The 18,448-nt window shown below is 45.9% G+C and overlaps 1 protein-coding gene across 2 annotated transcripts in view; it reads right to left on the reverse strand.

Moving 5' to 3' along the window:
- Nucleotides 1–13,256, reverse strand: part of SART1 (spliceosome associated factor 1, recruiter of U4/U6.U5 tri-snRNP) — a 42,646-nt gene extending 29,390 nt beyond the window's left edge. Inside the window, exons 1-2 of one of the 2 annotated variants that reach the window (XM_068260253.1) lie at nt 13,208–13,256; nt 705–944 (exon numbers count right to left, since the gene is read on the reverse strand). In XM_068260253.1, the coding sequence (XP_068116354.1) occupies nt 705–942 (238 nt within the window). In that variant the 5' untranslated portion in view covers nt 943–944; nt 13,208–13,256. Of the gene's footprint in view, nt 1–704; nt 945–13,133 lie in introns of both variants that reach the window. The other variant, XM_068260254.1, reaches the window with a different exon arrangement.
- Nucleotides 13,257–18,448: the final 5,192 nt, after the last annotated feature.

Genomic DNA, 18,448 nt, shown 5'->3' on the forward strand with positions numbered 1-18,448 from the left:
GCATAGCTCCGACCCCAGTTAGTGACGTGCTCCCTGCTGGACAGGAAGTACGTTACTGAAATTTGAATGATTGGCATGTGCGCCTTGCACCGTTAACCCAATGGAATTGTGTGTCAAGTGGTACTGCTTGGAAATGTGCTGCAGAGTCTCCGGTCACCTCTGCATCGTCTGAAGTACTTCTGTTGTATTGTGTCTTACCAAGGGTAGTGGGGTAAGTCTTATAGAGACAATTGACCACTGCAACAGGAGAGCAGGGGGTGGAGGTGTACTGCAACACGATATTTGTGAAAGGGGCCTAAATGGGACCATACTTGAGTTTGCTGCTCCTCCCAGACACTGCTTGGCCCTTAGGCATCACAAATCCCTTTACAAAGCAGCAAAGAACTCATATATAAGTTTCTCCCTACCGGTGTAAAGTGTTAGGGACTGCCCATATGATGTGTTGTAATTGCAACAAATCTAATGAGGTATCCATGTATTCAAACAAAAACAGTAATGTACAGTGAAGGACAGAATGCAGAGGGTTAATGCATTAGTCCACAATATAGGAGATTCTCACTTTATATAATGGCACGCTATTGTTGACTTGACCCCTAATGAGCTGAAGGCCATGGGAAACTGCCAAGTTTCCCCCATGAAAAGCACCAGCCCTGTAATTAGAATTAAGAAGATCCAAGAACTACACCAGTGGTGTCATCACTCACTTTGCTCAAAGGGAGATTCCAGCTTCTCCTTTTTGGCCTTACGAGATTCGGTATCTTTATTTGAGCGGGACCTTCCATCCTTTTCCCGAGGCCTGTCTCTCTCCCGAGACCTCTTCCGTCTTTCTCTCTCTCGCTCTTTATGTTTGTGCTTCTTGTGTTCTCTGTGACGATCCTCCCCTCCAGCCAGCGAAGTATCTCGATCGCGTTCCTTCTCCTTATGCTTCTTAGAGGACCCCATTGCTATGAAGACAGTAAAAACATAAGAATGCACACTAACAACTGTGGGACGAACAGCAATATACTAAAATGTCTTCAAACTTAACATACAGTATATATGGATAGTTAACCAGTTTACTAGTCTATTTCCCTCTCCACTTGATAATCATGGTAGAGCTCTAAAAAAATAAAAAAAAAATAAAAAAAAAAATCTGATGCTTAACTGCTTCTGGACCTTGCTAACTGAAATCCAGGGCTGTGGAGAAGGAGCAATTTTGGGTACCTGGTACCAGTGGTTTCATAAACTGAGGAGTCAAGCCAATTTCATTGGCTCCTGACCGGCTCACGGAGCTCTGCTGCCGATCGGGCTGCAGTGGCGGGATGGACGACGTTGGTGAGCCCCGTTTTCTGGCCAAAAAGTCTCTGGTCCTTTAGGGGCCAGAGGCTGCTGGTCCAAAAAAAATAAAAAAAAAATACTTCCATAGATCTGGATGCAATGAGCAGCTACTGTCTCCAACCTCCCCTTTTTAGGCAAAGTTATTGAAAAGGCTTTCTATCTACAACTTTGAAGTCTGGCTCTCAGAAAACAAAATCTTGGGCCCTCTATAATCTGGCTTCAAGAAACACCACAGCTGTGAAACAGCCCCCATCCAGGTCTGTAACGGTCTGCTCATGGCAAGGGACAGAGGGGAATGCTCCATCCTAATCCTGTTGGATCTCTCAACAGCTTTTAATAAAGTTGACCATGAAATCTTGCTCAACAGATTGCAGGAGTACTGTGGCATTAGCGGTTTAGCCCTCCAGGGGTTCAGACCTTACTTGACTGACACAGAGAATATCCCTAGGACCTGTCATGTCTAACCCTGCATCACTAAAATTTGGCATGCCACAAGACTCAATCCTACCTTCTCTGCTATTTGCAATCTACATGCTACCACTTATCCAACAACATGGCCGGATGTACCACTGCTATGCTGATGACACTCAGCTATACTTGTCCTTCCATCCTGGTGGAACAGACCCTACTAAATAATTACGTAGATGAGCTACAGGAGTGGATGAATGACAACTGGTTGAAAGTGAATGCTGACAAAACTGAGGTTCTTGTTGCCCAAGGCCAGCGTGTGGCATCAAAACAGCTCTACTCTAAATTAGCACCAATGAGGATAGGGAATTGAGACAAATAGCTCTGACCATGTACCTTGGTAATTGATGGAGGAAATGAGCTTCAGAAACCAAATCTCAGCTGTAGTCAAATCTTCCTACTTTCATCTGAAGAACATTGCAAAAATTAAACATCTCATCCCCCAGAGAATTTTCCAACCCTAGTTCACATCTTCCTCACATCACAGCTGGACTACTGCAGTGCCCTCTATACAGACCTTCCAAACAAGGACATGTATCAACTGCAATTAGTACAAAATGCTGCTGTCAGATTGATAACAAACCAACCTCACCACTGTCACATTACACTGATTCTTCACTCACTGCTCTGGCTACCTGTTAAATGGAGAATACTCTTCAAGACTGGACTGTTGGCATTTAAATCCCTACATAATTTGTGCCCTGGATACATGAAGAACCTGCTGAAACGGCACCACACTTCCCACAACCTCAGATCAGCAGGATCCATAAACGTGGTCACTCCCAGAGTGCACATCAAAACCTTTGGAGCTAGAGCTTTCTGTCATGCTGCCCCTACTCTTTGGAACTCCGCCAAACCCAGTAAAGACAGCCTCATCCCTGGAGCTATTCAAATCTAGACTTAAAATGATCCTGAGGTGAGAGTGATATGGAGGTTGCCATGTAGGGCTGCACGATTAATCGTTTTAAAAATAGTTATTGCGATTTGCGGCAAGTCGATTTCCTAATCGTCATAGTGGCGATTTTTTCACATGTACAATTTTACGTGTTGCACCTTGCTGCGAGCTTTTTACGCGTATTAATGTATGCGTCTAATGCGTAGAATTATTTGTGTTAGCCGTGCGGCGTACCACCTGCTTCCGGCCAAAGGGGGCAGAGCGGTACTGAGTAGGGTTGCAACGGTATGAAAATTCACGGTATGATAACCGTCAAAAAAAATACCACGGTATGACGGTATTACGGTATACGGTATTGCACAATTATTCTCATTACAATTACCCTTATAAAAATGAGAAAATGTCAAAGTTGAACAAACTCTTCTTTATTAAACTCTTAATGGTTAGGGTCCTCCTGTCATGCTTGAAATATTTACTCTTCTACATGTCAAAAAAACAATACCAAAAGTAAATCTCAATCTCTCGTGTCACATGACTGCCTATGGCAGAAAGGGCAGATAATAAGGCCATTGGAAAGCACAGTAGGTTAATATGGCTGCTTCCATGAAACAGGAAGTAGAAACTGTGCAGATTTATTTTAGGATTTGTATCAGCTGTAGCAAAGAAAGAAATTGCTGTTGCATATCTTTGAGCAGAGAGGACGTTTTGAATTCAGGTCCACTTCAAAAATGTTGGTGAAGCATAGTGAAAGTTTTATACATAACTGCGGCTTCCTCCAACCCATCATGCGCACAGATCCCTCCCACGCCGCCATACTCAGCCTTTTCTATCGCTGGTATTGAGTCCGGTAACTTGAGCCAGTCGCGGCAAGTCTGAGCATGCGTAGTGCGTTCTCTACAGCAGAGAATAATACTACGCAGGCATAGTAATATTTTCTGCCAGAGACAGAGGGAGCGCACTGCGCATGCGTAAAACTGGCCGCGACTGGCCAAAGTTACGGGACTCAGTAACAGCGATAGAAGAGGCTGAGGATGGCAGCGAGGGAGGGATCTGTGCGCATAATGGGTTGGAGGAAGCCGCAGTTATGTATAAAACTTTCACTATGCTGCGTCTCTGGTTTCCTTTAAAGGATACCAGAGCTGAAAAATAAAATGCAAATGGGTGGAGCGGACATGAATTAGGTGAAGTCCTGTGCTAAGCCACTGCGGGCGATTTCATTAAAAAGTAGGGGGACAGTAGAACAGGGGGGAGCGTTGGGCATGAGGACACATACACACACACACACACACACACTTCACACCTACATGCCATAGTACGTATACACACTGGCTGCATTCATACAAACACAGCACCTCTCACACAGTAGCACTGCTTATCTGGTGTCGCAAGCTTCAGCTCCCCACGTGCAGTGTGTCTCTCGCTCCTTCTCCCAGGCGGGCGGCATACTCATCATTTTCATGGGGGAGGAGCGCTGGACATTCCTTTGAACACTGATCTGTATCAGTGTTTATGTCAGCTCTGCAGTCAGGGGAGGCAGGGGGCTGCATGCATCTAGCAGAAGGGAGAACGGGCTGTAGCCTTTTCTCATTTGCCTATTTATTTTGCAGGAATGACCTGGTGACTCCCCCTCTGCCTTTGTGGTACAGTCCACAATACAAAAAAAAAACACAAGCAGATACATTGCCGGGAAAATCATTCGCCGTGTGCGCTCCAGCCGTGGCCGCGTCATTACAGGACGCGCATCACCGCCCAGCTCCTGCACTCATATCGGCAAGCCTCCCGCAATCAAGAACAAGCTTTGGGAGCTTGTCTTTGTTAGGAAGGGAGACACAGAGCAGGGCAATGCCGGAGCAGTGGCGGGGATGCGGAAATACAGCAAAAACCGGTATTTCCTAAAAGTGCTTACCGTGATTACCGTGCATTGTAAAACCGTGATATACCGTAATACCGGTAAATCGCGGCAACCCTAGTACTGAGTAGTGTAACGCGACCAGCATGTGGAAGAGGAGGATCTGCACACAGGCACTCATGTTCTGCACTTAAACCCTGGCTCCCGTGGTCACACTGTGCTGCAGCTGTACATTTGCCCACTGCCCACCCAGGATCTGTAATCTCTCCACTATCCTGTCGAGCAAACAACACCCACTGCCCAGTAAAGTGGCTACTGCCCAGGATCTGCTGCAGCTGTGGTATTCTCTCTGTCGCCACTCCAGTCCACTATCTTGCCGAGCAAAATCTTAGCAATTCGGATCACCATCAGTGCCCACTTACTGCCCAGGATCTGTTGTGGCACTCTCTCTCCAATTAGCTGCTCCAGCTCCTCGTGCTTTTGGTTGTGAAATGGCTTCAGCAGTATCAGAACCAGATTTGATTTAATCTCCAAGAAATTCAGCAACAGTAAAGCTTGATTTGAAGAAAATCGTGGAAAAAAAAGATCGAAATCGCAATTTTTGAAAAATAAAAATCACAATTCAATTTTTTCCCAAAATCGCGCAGGACTATTGCCATGTTTATTTCCTTTTAAAAAATACTAGTTGCCTGGCAGCCCCTGATCTATTTGGCTGCAGTAGTGCCTGAATGACACCAGAAAAAAAAGCATGCAGCTAATCTTGTCAATTCTGACAATAATGTCAGAAACACCTGATCTGCTGCGTTCTTGTTCTGGGTCTATGGCAGAAAGTATTAGAGGCAGAGGATCAGCAGAACAATAATGCAATGCGCTAACCCATTTCCTATGTAAGGGAATATTCACAGCTCTGCATTGTAATCCACTGTGTTATCCCAACACTTTCTACAATGCATTTCTGGAAATAAAAATGAGCACATACCATAGCAACTGACTAAGCTAGGAAGTAATGAGAGCGTTAACATGAACCAGAGATTGGGGGTGGGGTGGGGTGGTGGCGGGGGTGGGTATAAAAAAAAAAGTAAGATACTTGCGTAGGTTGAAAGAATCCACTGAATGGTCCCGAGGCTTCCCCATCTCACGTATGTATTAGTACGCCGCCGAGTTAGGCGCAGGGTGAGCTGAATGATGGTTCACTCTGCTGCCGCACAAATTCCCGCTGGCATTAAATACTAATTATAGTCGTAGGCCTGGCGATTGCCGGAACCCGGTGTATGCACTATGGCATTACTGCTATAGCTGCGCCCAGCTCAGGTGCTCAAAGCCTGGGGGCGAAACCATCTGCTTGCCCCATCTCTGCCCCACTGTTACTACGCACAGACCTGCTGAACATATCCAACAAGAGGACTCTCCCCCGGTTGTATGGGTGCAACAGTGCAGAATAGCGCCAAATCATCTACAAGGCAACCAAGGCAGATGCCTGCGGCCTAGCGGGTGTCAAGGGGCCTAGATGCCAACCTCTTTGACTGTTCTACCAACACAGCTGCCAAGTATTAAGCTAGCCGAGGAAATCAATTTCTACCACAGGTTTGAAGACATGGCAGCCTCAGGTGGGCACCCATTGCCAAGCACCTCAGCCTCCATTAGTATTGACCCAAGCCCGAGCTTACCCCCTCCGGCAGTGTGCAAAGCCGACTTTCTGCATCACTGGTCCACAATGAACACTTGGAAAGCCTCAAGCCCTGATGACATGTCCTCAGCTTGCAGAAAAGCCAAGCTCATGGGCAACTGGCCTTTGTCCTTACTGCCATCTATGCCAAGTCCATGTGTAAAGGCAAGGTCCCCACATGCTTCAAGAGGTCCACCAAAAAAAGACCCAAAAAAGCAAGGAGTCTCAGGCATCCATAACTTCAGGCATGTGGCCCACACACCAGTAGTCAAAAAGACCTTTAAAAAAGTGTTTCGTCCAATCTTAAAGGGAGGGTTCACGGAAAATAAAAATACTAATCCAATTACCTGGGGCTTCCTCCAGCCCGTGGCAGGCAGGACGTGCCCTCGACGCCGCTCCGGAGGCTCCTGGTCTTCTCCGGTGGCTCAACTGACCTGGCCAGGCCGGCTTCCAGGTCAGGCTCTTGTGCGCTCCAACATGCATCTCACGCAGTCGCGCTGACGTCATCGGACGTCCTCCAGGCTGTACTCGCCGTGGCAGGCAGGACATGCCTGCCACGTGCTGGAAGAAGCCCCAGGTAAGTGGATTAGTATTTTTTTCTCTCTCCATGGATCCTTCCTTTAAGCTCTCTAGACCCATTCCAGTTCGCACAAAGAGCAAACAGGTCCACCGATGACGCCATCAATATTTGCGTTGGAGTTTATCACTGACCACCTAGACAAACACGACTCATGCCAGGACTCATCTTCTGGACTTCAGCTTGGCCTTCAATTCCATTTGTCCCCGGTTACTGAATGACTATGCAGCTGAGATAGACTTCCATCCCACCCTCCTCACATGGATATTGGACTTCCTCACAAACAGGCCCCAAGTTGTTAAGCTGGGCAACATCTCCTCCAGACCAAAACTGTAGCTCCACAAGGCTGCGTCCTGATACTGATCCTGTTCTCTCTTTTTACACAAATAATTGAACATTCACAGAAAGCTCTGTCAAAATCATCAAATTTGCTGATGACACCACCATTGTTCGCCTTGTAAGTAAGAACGACTAGCAGGGCTACCATCAGTAGGTTGACAGAACCTTCCATGTAAAGAGAACAAGCTCGTCCTGAACACAACCAAAATCGTTGAACTGGTTATTGACTTCAGAGAGCATGCCATTAAAGCGGGATTGTCACCATAAAAATCAAAATTTCAACAGCAACTGGTCTGAGTATATTAAGTGATAAAGATGCTAATCCTGCATTCAAAACTTTTTCTGCTGTTATGATTTGGAGTTATCACATACTTAAGGAGCACTGGCCCTTTAATAGTCAGTGCCAAACAGTTGCATGCTGGAGGCTCTTTTTATGTATAATATATTCCTCCTCTTCCATTTATTTCCCTGTTTAGCTGCTTATTTGAAACATGATCCCGTGATCACTTGTGTTTACAAGCAAGGCTGAGGTGACTCAGCGATTGGAGGAGAAAAGAAAAATGTAAAGGGCACTAACTCCATGCCCCCCACCCCTCTGTGGTCACCCGCTCCTTTTACCCATTAAGCCACAGCCACTGCTGTTGCACCTTGCTCTCCCACCACAAATATTGTCATGGTTATTGTGCTACCACCCTATCCTTGTTTATTGCTTTTGTTATCGGCTTATCTTTAATCTGCTGTAACTGTTTTTTCTTTTATTGCCAGGATTGCAGCTGAAGGGGAGCAGTTAAGGTTAGTTTAAACAACGGAAAGGGGGGGGGGGGGGGGTTCGGGTAATGCAACGGCAGGGGGGTAGTTAGGGCTATGCATCGACCGGGGGAGGAGGTTCTGCTCACCACAGCAGTCTGCTGTCAGCACCTGTATCACTGGCTTCTGCAACAGCAGACTGTCCTGCATTATTGATTACTCTGATCAGGATAATCAATTAATAATAATATCAATCAATAATAATAATAATAATCAATAGTCCAGGGCACTCTGGTTTTACAGCAGCCAGTGCACATGGCTACTAACAGGGAACTTCTGAAGCAATAAACACATCCTACCACCTCTCCCTGCTCAGGGGCAAATCCAGGATTTTCAAGGGGGGATTCCTGATAGGTCTCTTTTGGCAAGCCGCACACTACCGCGCATGCGTTTGCCCACAAAATCCACATGATGCACAGCATTTCTCCACAAAATACACACAATGCGCAGTGTTTCCCTACAAAATACACATGATGCAGTAGTGTTTCGCCAAAATATATATAATGTGGCAGTGAATAAGTAGCCAGATAACCCCCCTTTATTATGGATAACGAAATTACCCCACCCCTCTTTAGTATAGGTGACCAGATGACCCCCATTTATCACACAGGTAGCCAGATGAGCCCCCCCCCCCAGTTAGGATAAGTAACCACATGATCCCCATTTATAGTATATAGCCAGATGACTCCCCGTTCAGTACATTCCCCCTTGTATTTTGCCAGATCACCCTTGTATATATAGCCAGTGTATATAGTCAGATCCCCTGTATATATAGCCAGCGATCCCCCCCCTGTATATACCCATATACCCACTGTATGTAGCCAGATGCCTCCCCCTGCATATAGCCAGTGTATATAGCCAGATCCCCCTGCATATAGCCAGTGTATATAGCCAGACCCCCCTGCATATAGCCAGATCCCCCTGCATATAGCCAGTGTATATAGTCAGATCCCCCTACATATAGCCAGTGTATATAGCCAGATCCCCCCTGTATATATAGCCAGATGAACCCCCCCTCTCACATATGGTGGATCATGGAATGGCTGGCTGGCTTCCAAACATCCCCCCGCCCTGCCTCTCAGTGAGCCCTGGCTGCACTTGCCTTATCCAGACTCCAGCTCGTCCAGCAGCAGTACTTCTCTCTCCATGGATGCATACCCTGATGTCCAATGGCCTTCAGGGGGAGGAGCGCGGCCGCTGCGGCTGGATGGCGTGGTGACGTCACGTTAGAGCCAGGATGAAAGGTAGCCAACTAGCCATGGAGACCTAGGACGCCATTACCGCAGCCGAGAAAGGTAATGTATCTCTGCGCCGCCCCCCTAGTACCCCCGCTCTCATACCGCCAGTCAGCGAGACCCTCCCCCAGGGGCGTAACTAGAAATCACTTGGGTCCCCCTGCGAAGAGGATGGGGCCCTCCCCAAAGGCACCAAATAATCGTAATGGGTCAGCATTTCACTATAAAATAATCCTAACGCAGCAATGTTTCACTATAAAATAATCCTAATGCAGCAATGTTTCACTAGAAAATAATCCTAATGCAGCAATGTTTCACTAGAAAATAATCCTAATGCAGCAATGTTTCACTATAAAATAATCCTAATGCAGCAATGTTTCACTATAAAATAATCCTAATGCAGCAATGTTTCACTATAAAATAATCCTAATGCAGCAATGTTTCACTAGAAAATAATCCTAATGCAGCAATGTTTCACTAGAAAATAATCCTAATGCAGCAATGTTTCACTAGAAAATAATCCTAATGCAGCAATGTTTCACTAGAAAATAATCCTAATGCAGCAATGTTTCACTAGAAAATAATCCTAATGCAGCAATGTTTCACCAGAAATGAATTGTAAAATGGGCAGCATTTCACCATAAAATGATCGTAAAGTGGGCAGCATTTCACCATAAAATAATCGTAAAGTGGGCAGCATTTCACCATAAAATAATCGTAAAGTGGGCAGCAGTCACCATAAAATAATCGTAAAGTGGGCAGCAGTCACCAGAAAATAATCGTAATGTGGGCAGCAGTCATCAGAAAATAATCGTAATGTGGGCAGCAGCCATCAGAAAATAATCGTAATGTGGGCAGCAGCCATCAGAAAATAATCGTAATGTGGGCAGCAGCCATCAGAAAATAATCATAATGTGGGCAGCAGCCATCAGAAAATAATCATAATGTGGGCAGGAGTCACCAGAAAATAATCGTAAAGTGGGCAGTAGTGACCAGAAAATAATCGTAAAGTGGGCAGTAGTCACCAGAAAATCTCAATGTGGGCAGCAGTCACCAGAAAATTGTAATGTGGGCAGCAGTTACCAGAAAATCACAATGTGGGCAGCAGTCACCAGAAAATAATCGTAATGTGGGCAGCAGTCATCAGAAAATAATCGTAATGTGGGCAGCAGCCATCAGAAAATAATCGTAATGTGGGCAGCAGCCATCAGAAAATAATCATAATGTGGGCAGCAGCCATCAGAAAATAATCATAATGTGGGCAGGAGTCACCAGAAAATAATCGTAAAGTGGGCAGTAGTCACCAGAAAATCTCAATGTGGGCAGCAGTCACCAGAAAATTGTAATGTGGGCAGCAGTTACCAGAAAATCACAATGTGGGCAGCAGTTACCAGAAAATTGCAATGTGGGCAGCAGTTACCAGAAAATTGCAATGTGGGCAGCAGTTACCAGAAAATTGCAATGTGGGCAGCAGTTACCAGAAAATTGCAATGTGGGCAGCAGTCACCAGAAAATCGTAATGTGGGCAGCAGTCACCAGAAAATTGTAATGTGGGCAGCAGACACCAGAAAATTGCAATGTGGGCAGCAGTTACCAGAAAATTGCAATGTGGGCAGCAGGCACCAGAAAAAAAAATGTACCTGTGTAAAAAAAAACAAATCACTCACTGGACAGGTCCTCACGGGTTTTTGAAATGTCTCTGGTGAAGAGAGCCGAACACAGAGCGAGTCAGAAGAGCCGATTGAACAGACAGAGAGCCGAACAGCCAGGACTCAGTCCAGTGTTTTCCCCAGAGCCTATCAGCTGGGCAGTAGTGTTGTCCGGATCATGAATGATTCAGATCTTTGATCCAGATCTTTTTTTGTGAGTTGATTCATCCGGATCATTCTGTTCATTGTAATGATCCGGATGATTCGACTCATCACTGGACTGACTCATCACTGGATGATTCGACTCAAACCACTGGACTGAGTCTTGGCTGTTCGGCTCTCTTCAATCGGCTCTTCTGACTCACGGCTCTCTTCACCCGAGACATTTCAAAAACCTGGGAGGACCTGTCCGGGGAAAAGAGGACATCTGGTCAGCCTAGTTGCATCCCCAGCACACACATGAGCAGGTGGCAGCTGCGCTACAACGTCCGTAGCTGCCGCTGCTCAGATTCAGGAGGCACTTCCGGTCTCAGTGCGAGGGGGTGATTCCAGACACCCGGAACACCCCCTTCCGTGCGCCAGTGCTGCTAATGTCCCAGCTGCAGCACAGCAATCCTTCTCTCTACTCACCCTGCTGCTCTGCACATTCACTCACTGCAGGCTGTGTGTAGAGAGCACAGAAATACAAAGCCCATGGGGCAGGAGGGGTGCTACTTCTAGACAAGACAAATAACACTTATATCGCGCTTTTCTCCTGGTGGACTCAAAGCTCCAGAGCTGCAGCCACTAGGACGCGCTCTATAGGCAGTAGCAGTGTTAGGGAGACTTGCCTAAGGTCTCCTACTGAATAGGTGCTGGCTTACTGAACAGGAGGAGCCGAGATTCGAACTTGGTCTCCTGCGTCAGAGGCAGAGCCCTTAACCATTACACCATCCAGCCACTTCTAGTGCAGGAAGTAGTACAGTCCCCTGCACCACCTGCTGCTATTTTCCTGAATGTTGCCCAAACTATGGAAAAAAAAAGTCCCAGGAACAGTGGCGGAGCACCACAACAGCACCCTAGCCATGGCTACACCCAGGGCTGTGGAGTTGGAGTCAGAGCAATTTTGGGTACCTGAAGTCAGAGGTTTCATAAACTGAGGAGTCAAATGACTTTTGTACAAAATCCACAACTCTGGTAAGTATTAGACTAAGGGGTCGGAGTCAAACTATTCTGGGTACCTGGAGTTGGAGTCGGTCAGTGTTCTCCCCAGGCTCTTTTAGCCGGGTGCTCCACCCGGCTAGATTTGGTGACCACCCGGCTGTCATTGGCTCACCACCTCCTATGCTGTAAGCAAAATTGCCCTGCATTTTCATCTCTCCCCACCCGCCTGCTTTTTCATGCCACCCGGCTGGAAAATAATTCTGGGGAGAACACTGTCGGTGGTTTCATAAACTGAGGAGACCGAGTCGGAGTTGGCGTCAGATGATTTTTGCACCGACTCCACAGCCCTGGTAGGTATGCCACTGAACAGTAGGGAAGGGTTCTGTGTGAGAATAGGGTTAGGTTTTTCTCATACTAATAGCTTTAAATGACTACTGTGGGGGGGGGGGGGGGGAGTTGAACTTACCTGGGGCTTGTAATGGTCCCTTGCAGACATCTTGTGCCTGCGCAGAGTGCAGGGGGACCTTAGTGGGGTTTGGGATAGCAACAGAGGCTGGGCTGTATAGGCAGATCCATCCTCTGTATGCAGATAATATTCTTCAAACCCACCTCGGGTTCTCTTTAAAAGTTGGAAAACCACTGCGCCTGCGCAGACTGTAATGGGCCTCCACAATACACTCCTGGTGACATCAGCGGGAGCGAGGGCGAAGCTGCGCAGGTGCACTGGTTTTTCCGACTTTAAAGTTGTAAATTTCAAATGTGAACCGGAGACGGGGACAGGAGCGATGGTGAGTGGCTGCGCGAGCACAGGACATCTGCGGGGGACCATTAGAAGCCCCAGGTAAGTTTAACTTTTTCCCCCTACCCTTCTACATTAGTCCTTAAAGTCAATAGTTAGGTTGCACTTTATAATAGCAGTACCTATATATTATTAAAACTGGTTGCAAAATCGTTCACCACACAGGGCACAGATAAACTCTGCTCTGACTCTTCCGAGAAAGGCTATCCCGGAGAGGCTCAACTACCACCTCGTCTTGTACCGCATTTTATCTGAACCCTTCTCTGGCCTGACCAGGTACGTATTTGTGCAGCTCTCAGTGGATCTCTATGAGCTGTGTCATATATTACACACACCCCTCTGCCCGCAGAGATTCACGCTGTGAGCAGCACAACTGTAAGCGGACATACCTATCAATATACGGTGCGGCCGTGAACCTCTCACTTAGAAATGTCACACGGAAACAGATATTAATAACTCTCACCAGCGTCCTGTGTTCGTTCCGCAAGATGTCTTCCACAATAGTCGCAGATTGCCTACGTCACCGGAAATAGCCAGATCCGGAAGTTGTGTGTGGAAGGATCGCTGAATTGAGCTACAGCTTCTTAGTAGTTTGTGGCTTGTAGCTGCCATGTGCTGATCGTGTGCCTGGAGCACTTGAGGGGCGAACACTGTTCATCCAGGGCAGGAGACTGGGCTTCATTCATTCAAGTATAGCCCTCCCATGTGCTCTGTGCTCCTTGCTGTAGATTTGCATGCAGAGACCTGTATGAATCCTCTCAAGCCCTGTATAATTTAAAGGGGAACTGAAGAGAGAGGTATATGGTGGCTGCCATGTTTATTTCTTTTAAAGCAATACCAGTTGCCTGACAGCCCTGCTGATCCTCTGGCTCTAATACTATAAGCCATAGCCCCTGAACAAGCATGCAGCAGACAAGACTAGCTGCATGCTTGTTTCTTGTGTTTTAGATATTACTGCAGAGAAATAGACCAGCAGGACTGTAGGGCAACTGGTATTGATTAAAAGGAAAAAGTATGGCAGCCTCCATATATACCTCTTACTTCAGTTCCCCTTTAAGCCACACTTATACATTTACACTAAAACGGGGAACACATGAACCTCAGCAGACCCTAATGATGTTGCTGTATCCCCCTGAAGGCATATGAGAGGCGTATAAGGATGTATAAGTGTGGCTTAAATTATACAGGGCTTGAAAGGATTCATACAGGTCTCTGTATGCAAATCTACAGCAGGGAGCTCAGAGCACCTGGGAGGGCTATACTTGAATGAATGAAGCCCAGGAGGGACTAGATTTCCTCCTCCTGAGTGTCCAGATGCTGCTCATTGTCCTCTTGAGCCCCTCCTGCACCCTTCCCTGGTCCCATGAGTCCTCCAGTCAAATTATAATCCCTTATCCATGTCTTGCTTTCTTTCACTGCGCATAAGCAGTTCAAAACTTGTATGTGCGCAGTACAGAACCAATCGGAGGAACTTCTGGAAAGGCTTGGTAGGGACTCCGAGGACAGCAAGCAGCATTTGGACCCTCAGGAGGAGGCTATCAAGCCCTCCATTGACTTCATTGTTTTTTCCCTGATTCAGGGGTACTTTAAACATGTGAACATGAACACGTTCCCAATTGGAAAGCCCTAAACTTAACTTTTATTTGGATACTAGTAAGTCAAAAAGCAATGTGTGAACTACATACAGTAGGGATAAACTGTATACTGCTTGGTGTGTATACATAAGGGACTAAAGTGTCCTATATACCAAAAGTGCTACTGCTATATGTTAGGTTGTGTTAAGCCAGTAGTGTCCACTATGAAGCTTTGCAACTAAATCAAATCCCTAATGGCACATACAAACTACATTTCCACCTACGTGTTTCGCTCCAAATGGGGCTTCATCGGGGGGAAAAGTAAGGCGCTAGAATACATCAGTGCAGTGCAATCACAATATACCGTTCTATTGCAATAAGCCCAGGACTGAGCTTGCCAGCCGAGACTCCCATATTTATACCTTAGCTGCTGAAAAAAGAACATCCTGCCCTTGCACTAGCAATTTACTTGTGATTGGGAACTGTGTTTAGAAATTTTCAGCATGAAATATATGAATATTGAGACATTTGTTCATACAAACAATGTGAATGTCATGCCAGTGTTTACTTCAGGATCATTCTATTGGAAATCCACAAACATGAAGTAGATTTCCAGTAGCACAGTCTAGAAGTGGTGAGAATACAGCTAAAATCATTAATGGAAATGATTCAGAACCTTAAAAATATAGATCTTCTTAAGTAATAATAATTAAAAAAAACAACTTTACACAAAAATACAGAAACATCTGTATACATAATAATGACATTCAGCAAATTAAAAAATATAAAAATGGCCACTAGATGTCACAACAATACAAACTAGCAAAAGAGAAGAGTTTATGGCCCATATGCAAGTCACTTTAGCTCCCTAGTTATTTCCTAGGTAGTAGAGAATTTTTCCATCTTCTCTGATAACTTTTCAGTAGTTTGAATTTGAAAAAGTATCAAAAAGCAGGTGAAAACATATTATCAAAATTATTTTCAGTATGTTCTTGCTTGATGGTGGTTTAAAAAGCATTTTATTGATAAAGGGCTTGATTCACTAAGACAATGGCATGCCTTATCAGAGTTAACATTTCAGCCTATGACAGCTGATCACTTCCCTGCCTACTGAGGGGACAGCCGTGTCACACTGTCCCCAGTACAGCGCTGCCATAGATTGCAGCGCTGTACAGGGTTATTAGATGGCGGTTTCGCCATCTAACAGTCTCCAATCGGTGATCGCCGCTGGGAGACTGAAGGCTCAGAGGAGCTCCAAGCGGAGATGCACACACATCAGCGCACACGCTCCTGCAAGCCCCATAGAAATCCATTCACACTAATCAGTGTGGAGTGGTCCTGGGGCTGCCGACGCGTTCACGCCAACCGGCGTGGAGCGGTCGGCAAGCAGTTAAACAGAAAACGAAAAATTATCTCCTAGGAGAAAACTCAGGAGAAAAAGTTAATTGCATATGAGCCTATCATGGGCATCCGCAGAAAATTTTCCAAGGGGGGGGGGGGGGGGGGGGAGTGGGGCGACGTTGTGTGGTGCCAAAAAATGGGGCCACAACGAAAATGGGTGTGGTCATGGACCAGAATGTGGGTGTGGTCGTGGGTGGAGACAAGTTTACATGAACTTAGCAATGGTGGGACATTAGATTAGGACAGTGGTGGTGAAACTTTTGGAGGCCGAGTGCCCAAACTGCAACCCAAAAGTCACTTATCTATCGCAAAGTGGTAACAGCAATTTAAACTAAATACAAACGTTTTAACTCATACATGAACATTATGGAAAATCCAAGTTGAAAATAAACTGTGAAGATAAACAATTTCATCCATCCTACTTCTGAAAAATGTATTCATTTTTTTAGAACCTCCCAGTTTCATTTTCTGTTTTAAAAAGCTGAAAAAGTAGGTTTAATGCTATTGTCTTATATGCTGATGATTCAGCTTTTCCCATAGTCTCGCAGTTAGCAATCATGTGACCCCCAACAAGACAAATTCAGCAATCATGAGGCCCCCCCATCAAGACAAATTCAGCAATGATGAGGCCCCCAACATGACCAACTCAGCAATCATGAGGCCCCCAACAAGACAAATTCAGCAATCATGAGGCCCCCAACAAAACAAATTCAGCAGTCATGAGGCACATAAATAGACAGCATTTCACATAAATAGGCAGAATGCCCCCTTAATATGGTAGACACCTCTCACCTGGCAGCAGTTCCCCAAAATACATTAAATCTGACAGCAGTGGTTCCAAAAATAGGTAGCCCCAGGTCTATAGGTGTCCCCAGAATAGGTGGCCAGTGGTATAGATGTCCCCAGAACAGGTAGCCAGGGGGTAGAGATGTCCCCAGAACAGGTAGCCAGGGGTATATGTGCCCAGTATATGTAGGCAGGGGTATATGTCCCCAGTACATGTAGCTAGAGGTATATTTGCCTAGTATATGTAGCCAGGGGTATATGTAGTCAGGGGTATATGTCCCCAGTATATGTAGTCAGGGGTATATGTCCCCAGTATATGTAGCCAGAGGTATAGATGACCCCAGTATATGTAGTCAGGGGTATATGTCCCCAGTATATGTAGCCAGAGGTGTAGCTGACCCCAGTATATGTAGTCAGGGTTATATGTGCTCAGTATATGTAGGCAGGTGTATATGTGCCCAGTATATGTAGGTAGGTGTATATGTGCCCAGTATATGTAGGCAGGTGTATATGTGCCCAGTATATGTAGGCAGGGGTATATGTGCCCAGTATATGTAGGCAGGGGTATATATTCCCAGTATATGTAGGCAGGGGTAGGTCCCCAGTATATGTAGCCAGAGGTATAGATGACCCTAGTATATGTAGTCAGGGGTATATGTCCCCAGTATATGTAGCCAGAGGTATAGATGACCCCAGTATATGTAGTCAGGGGTATATGTCCCCAGTATATGTAGCCAGAGGTGTAGCTGACCCCAGTATATGTAGTCAGGGTTATATGTGCTCAGTATATGTAGACAGGTGTATATGTGCCCAGTATATGTAGGTAGGTGTATATGTGCCCAGTATATGTAGGCAGGTGTATATGTGCCCAGTATATGTAGGCAGGGGTATATGTGCCCAGTATATGTAGGCAGGGGTATATATTCCCAGTATATGTAGGCAGGGGTAGGTCCCCAGTATATGTAGGCAGGGGTATAGATGACCCCAGTATATGTAGTCAGAGGTATATGTGCCCAGTATATGTAGTCATTGGTATATGTCCCCAGTATATGTAGCCAGAGGTATAGATGACCCCAGTATATGTAGTCAGGGGTATATGTCCCCAGTATATGTAGTCAGGGGTATATGTTCCCAGTATATGTAGTCAGGGTTATATGTGCCCAGTATATGTAGTCAGGGTTATATGTGCCCAGTGTATGTAGGCAGGGGTATATGTGCCCAGTATATGTAGGCAGGGGTATATGTCCCCAGTATATGTAGTCAGGGGTATATGTTCCCAGTATATGTAGTCAGGGTTATATGTGCCCAGTATATGTAGTCAGGGTTATATGTGCCCAGTGTATGTAGGCAGGGGTATATGTGCCCAGTATATGTAGGCAGGGGTATATGTTCCCAGTATATGTAGAAAGGGGTATGTCCCCAGTATATGTAGGCAGGGGTATAGATGACCCCAGTATATGTAGTCAGAGGTATATGTGCCCAGTATATGTAGTCATTGGTATATGTCCCCAGTATATGTAGCCAGAGGTATAGATGACCCCAGTATATGTAGTCAGGGGTATATGTCCCCAGTATATGTAGCCAAAGGTATAGATGACCCCAATATATGTAGTCAGGGGTATATGTCCCCAGTATATATAGTCAGGGGTATATGTTCCCAGTATATGTAGTCAGGGTTATATGTGCCCAGTATATGTAGTCAGGGTTATATGTGCCCAGTATATGTAGGCAGGTGTATATGTGCCCAGTATATGTAGCCAGGCAGGGGTATATGTCCCCAGTATATGTAGCCAGAGGTATATGTACCCAGTATATGTAGCCAGGGGTATATGTCCCCAGTATATGTAGCCAGAGGTATATGTACCCAGTATATGTAGCCAGGGGTATATGTGCCCCCAGTATATGTAGGCAGGGGTATATGTGCCCAGTATATGTAGGCAGGT

This window comes from Hyperolius riggenbachi, chromosome 11 (genome assembly GCF_040937935.1).
Source record: "Hyperolius riggenbachi isolate aHypRig1 chromosome 11, aHypRig1.pri, whole genome shotgun sequence".
In the NCBI taxonomy this organism is placed as follows: domain Eukaryota; kingdom Metazoa; phylum Chordata; class Amphibia; order Anura; family Hyperoliidae; genus Hyperolius; species Hyperolius riggenbachi.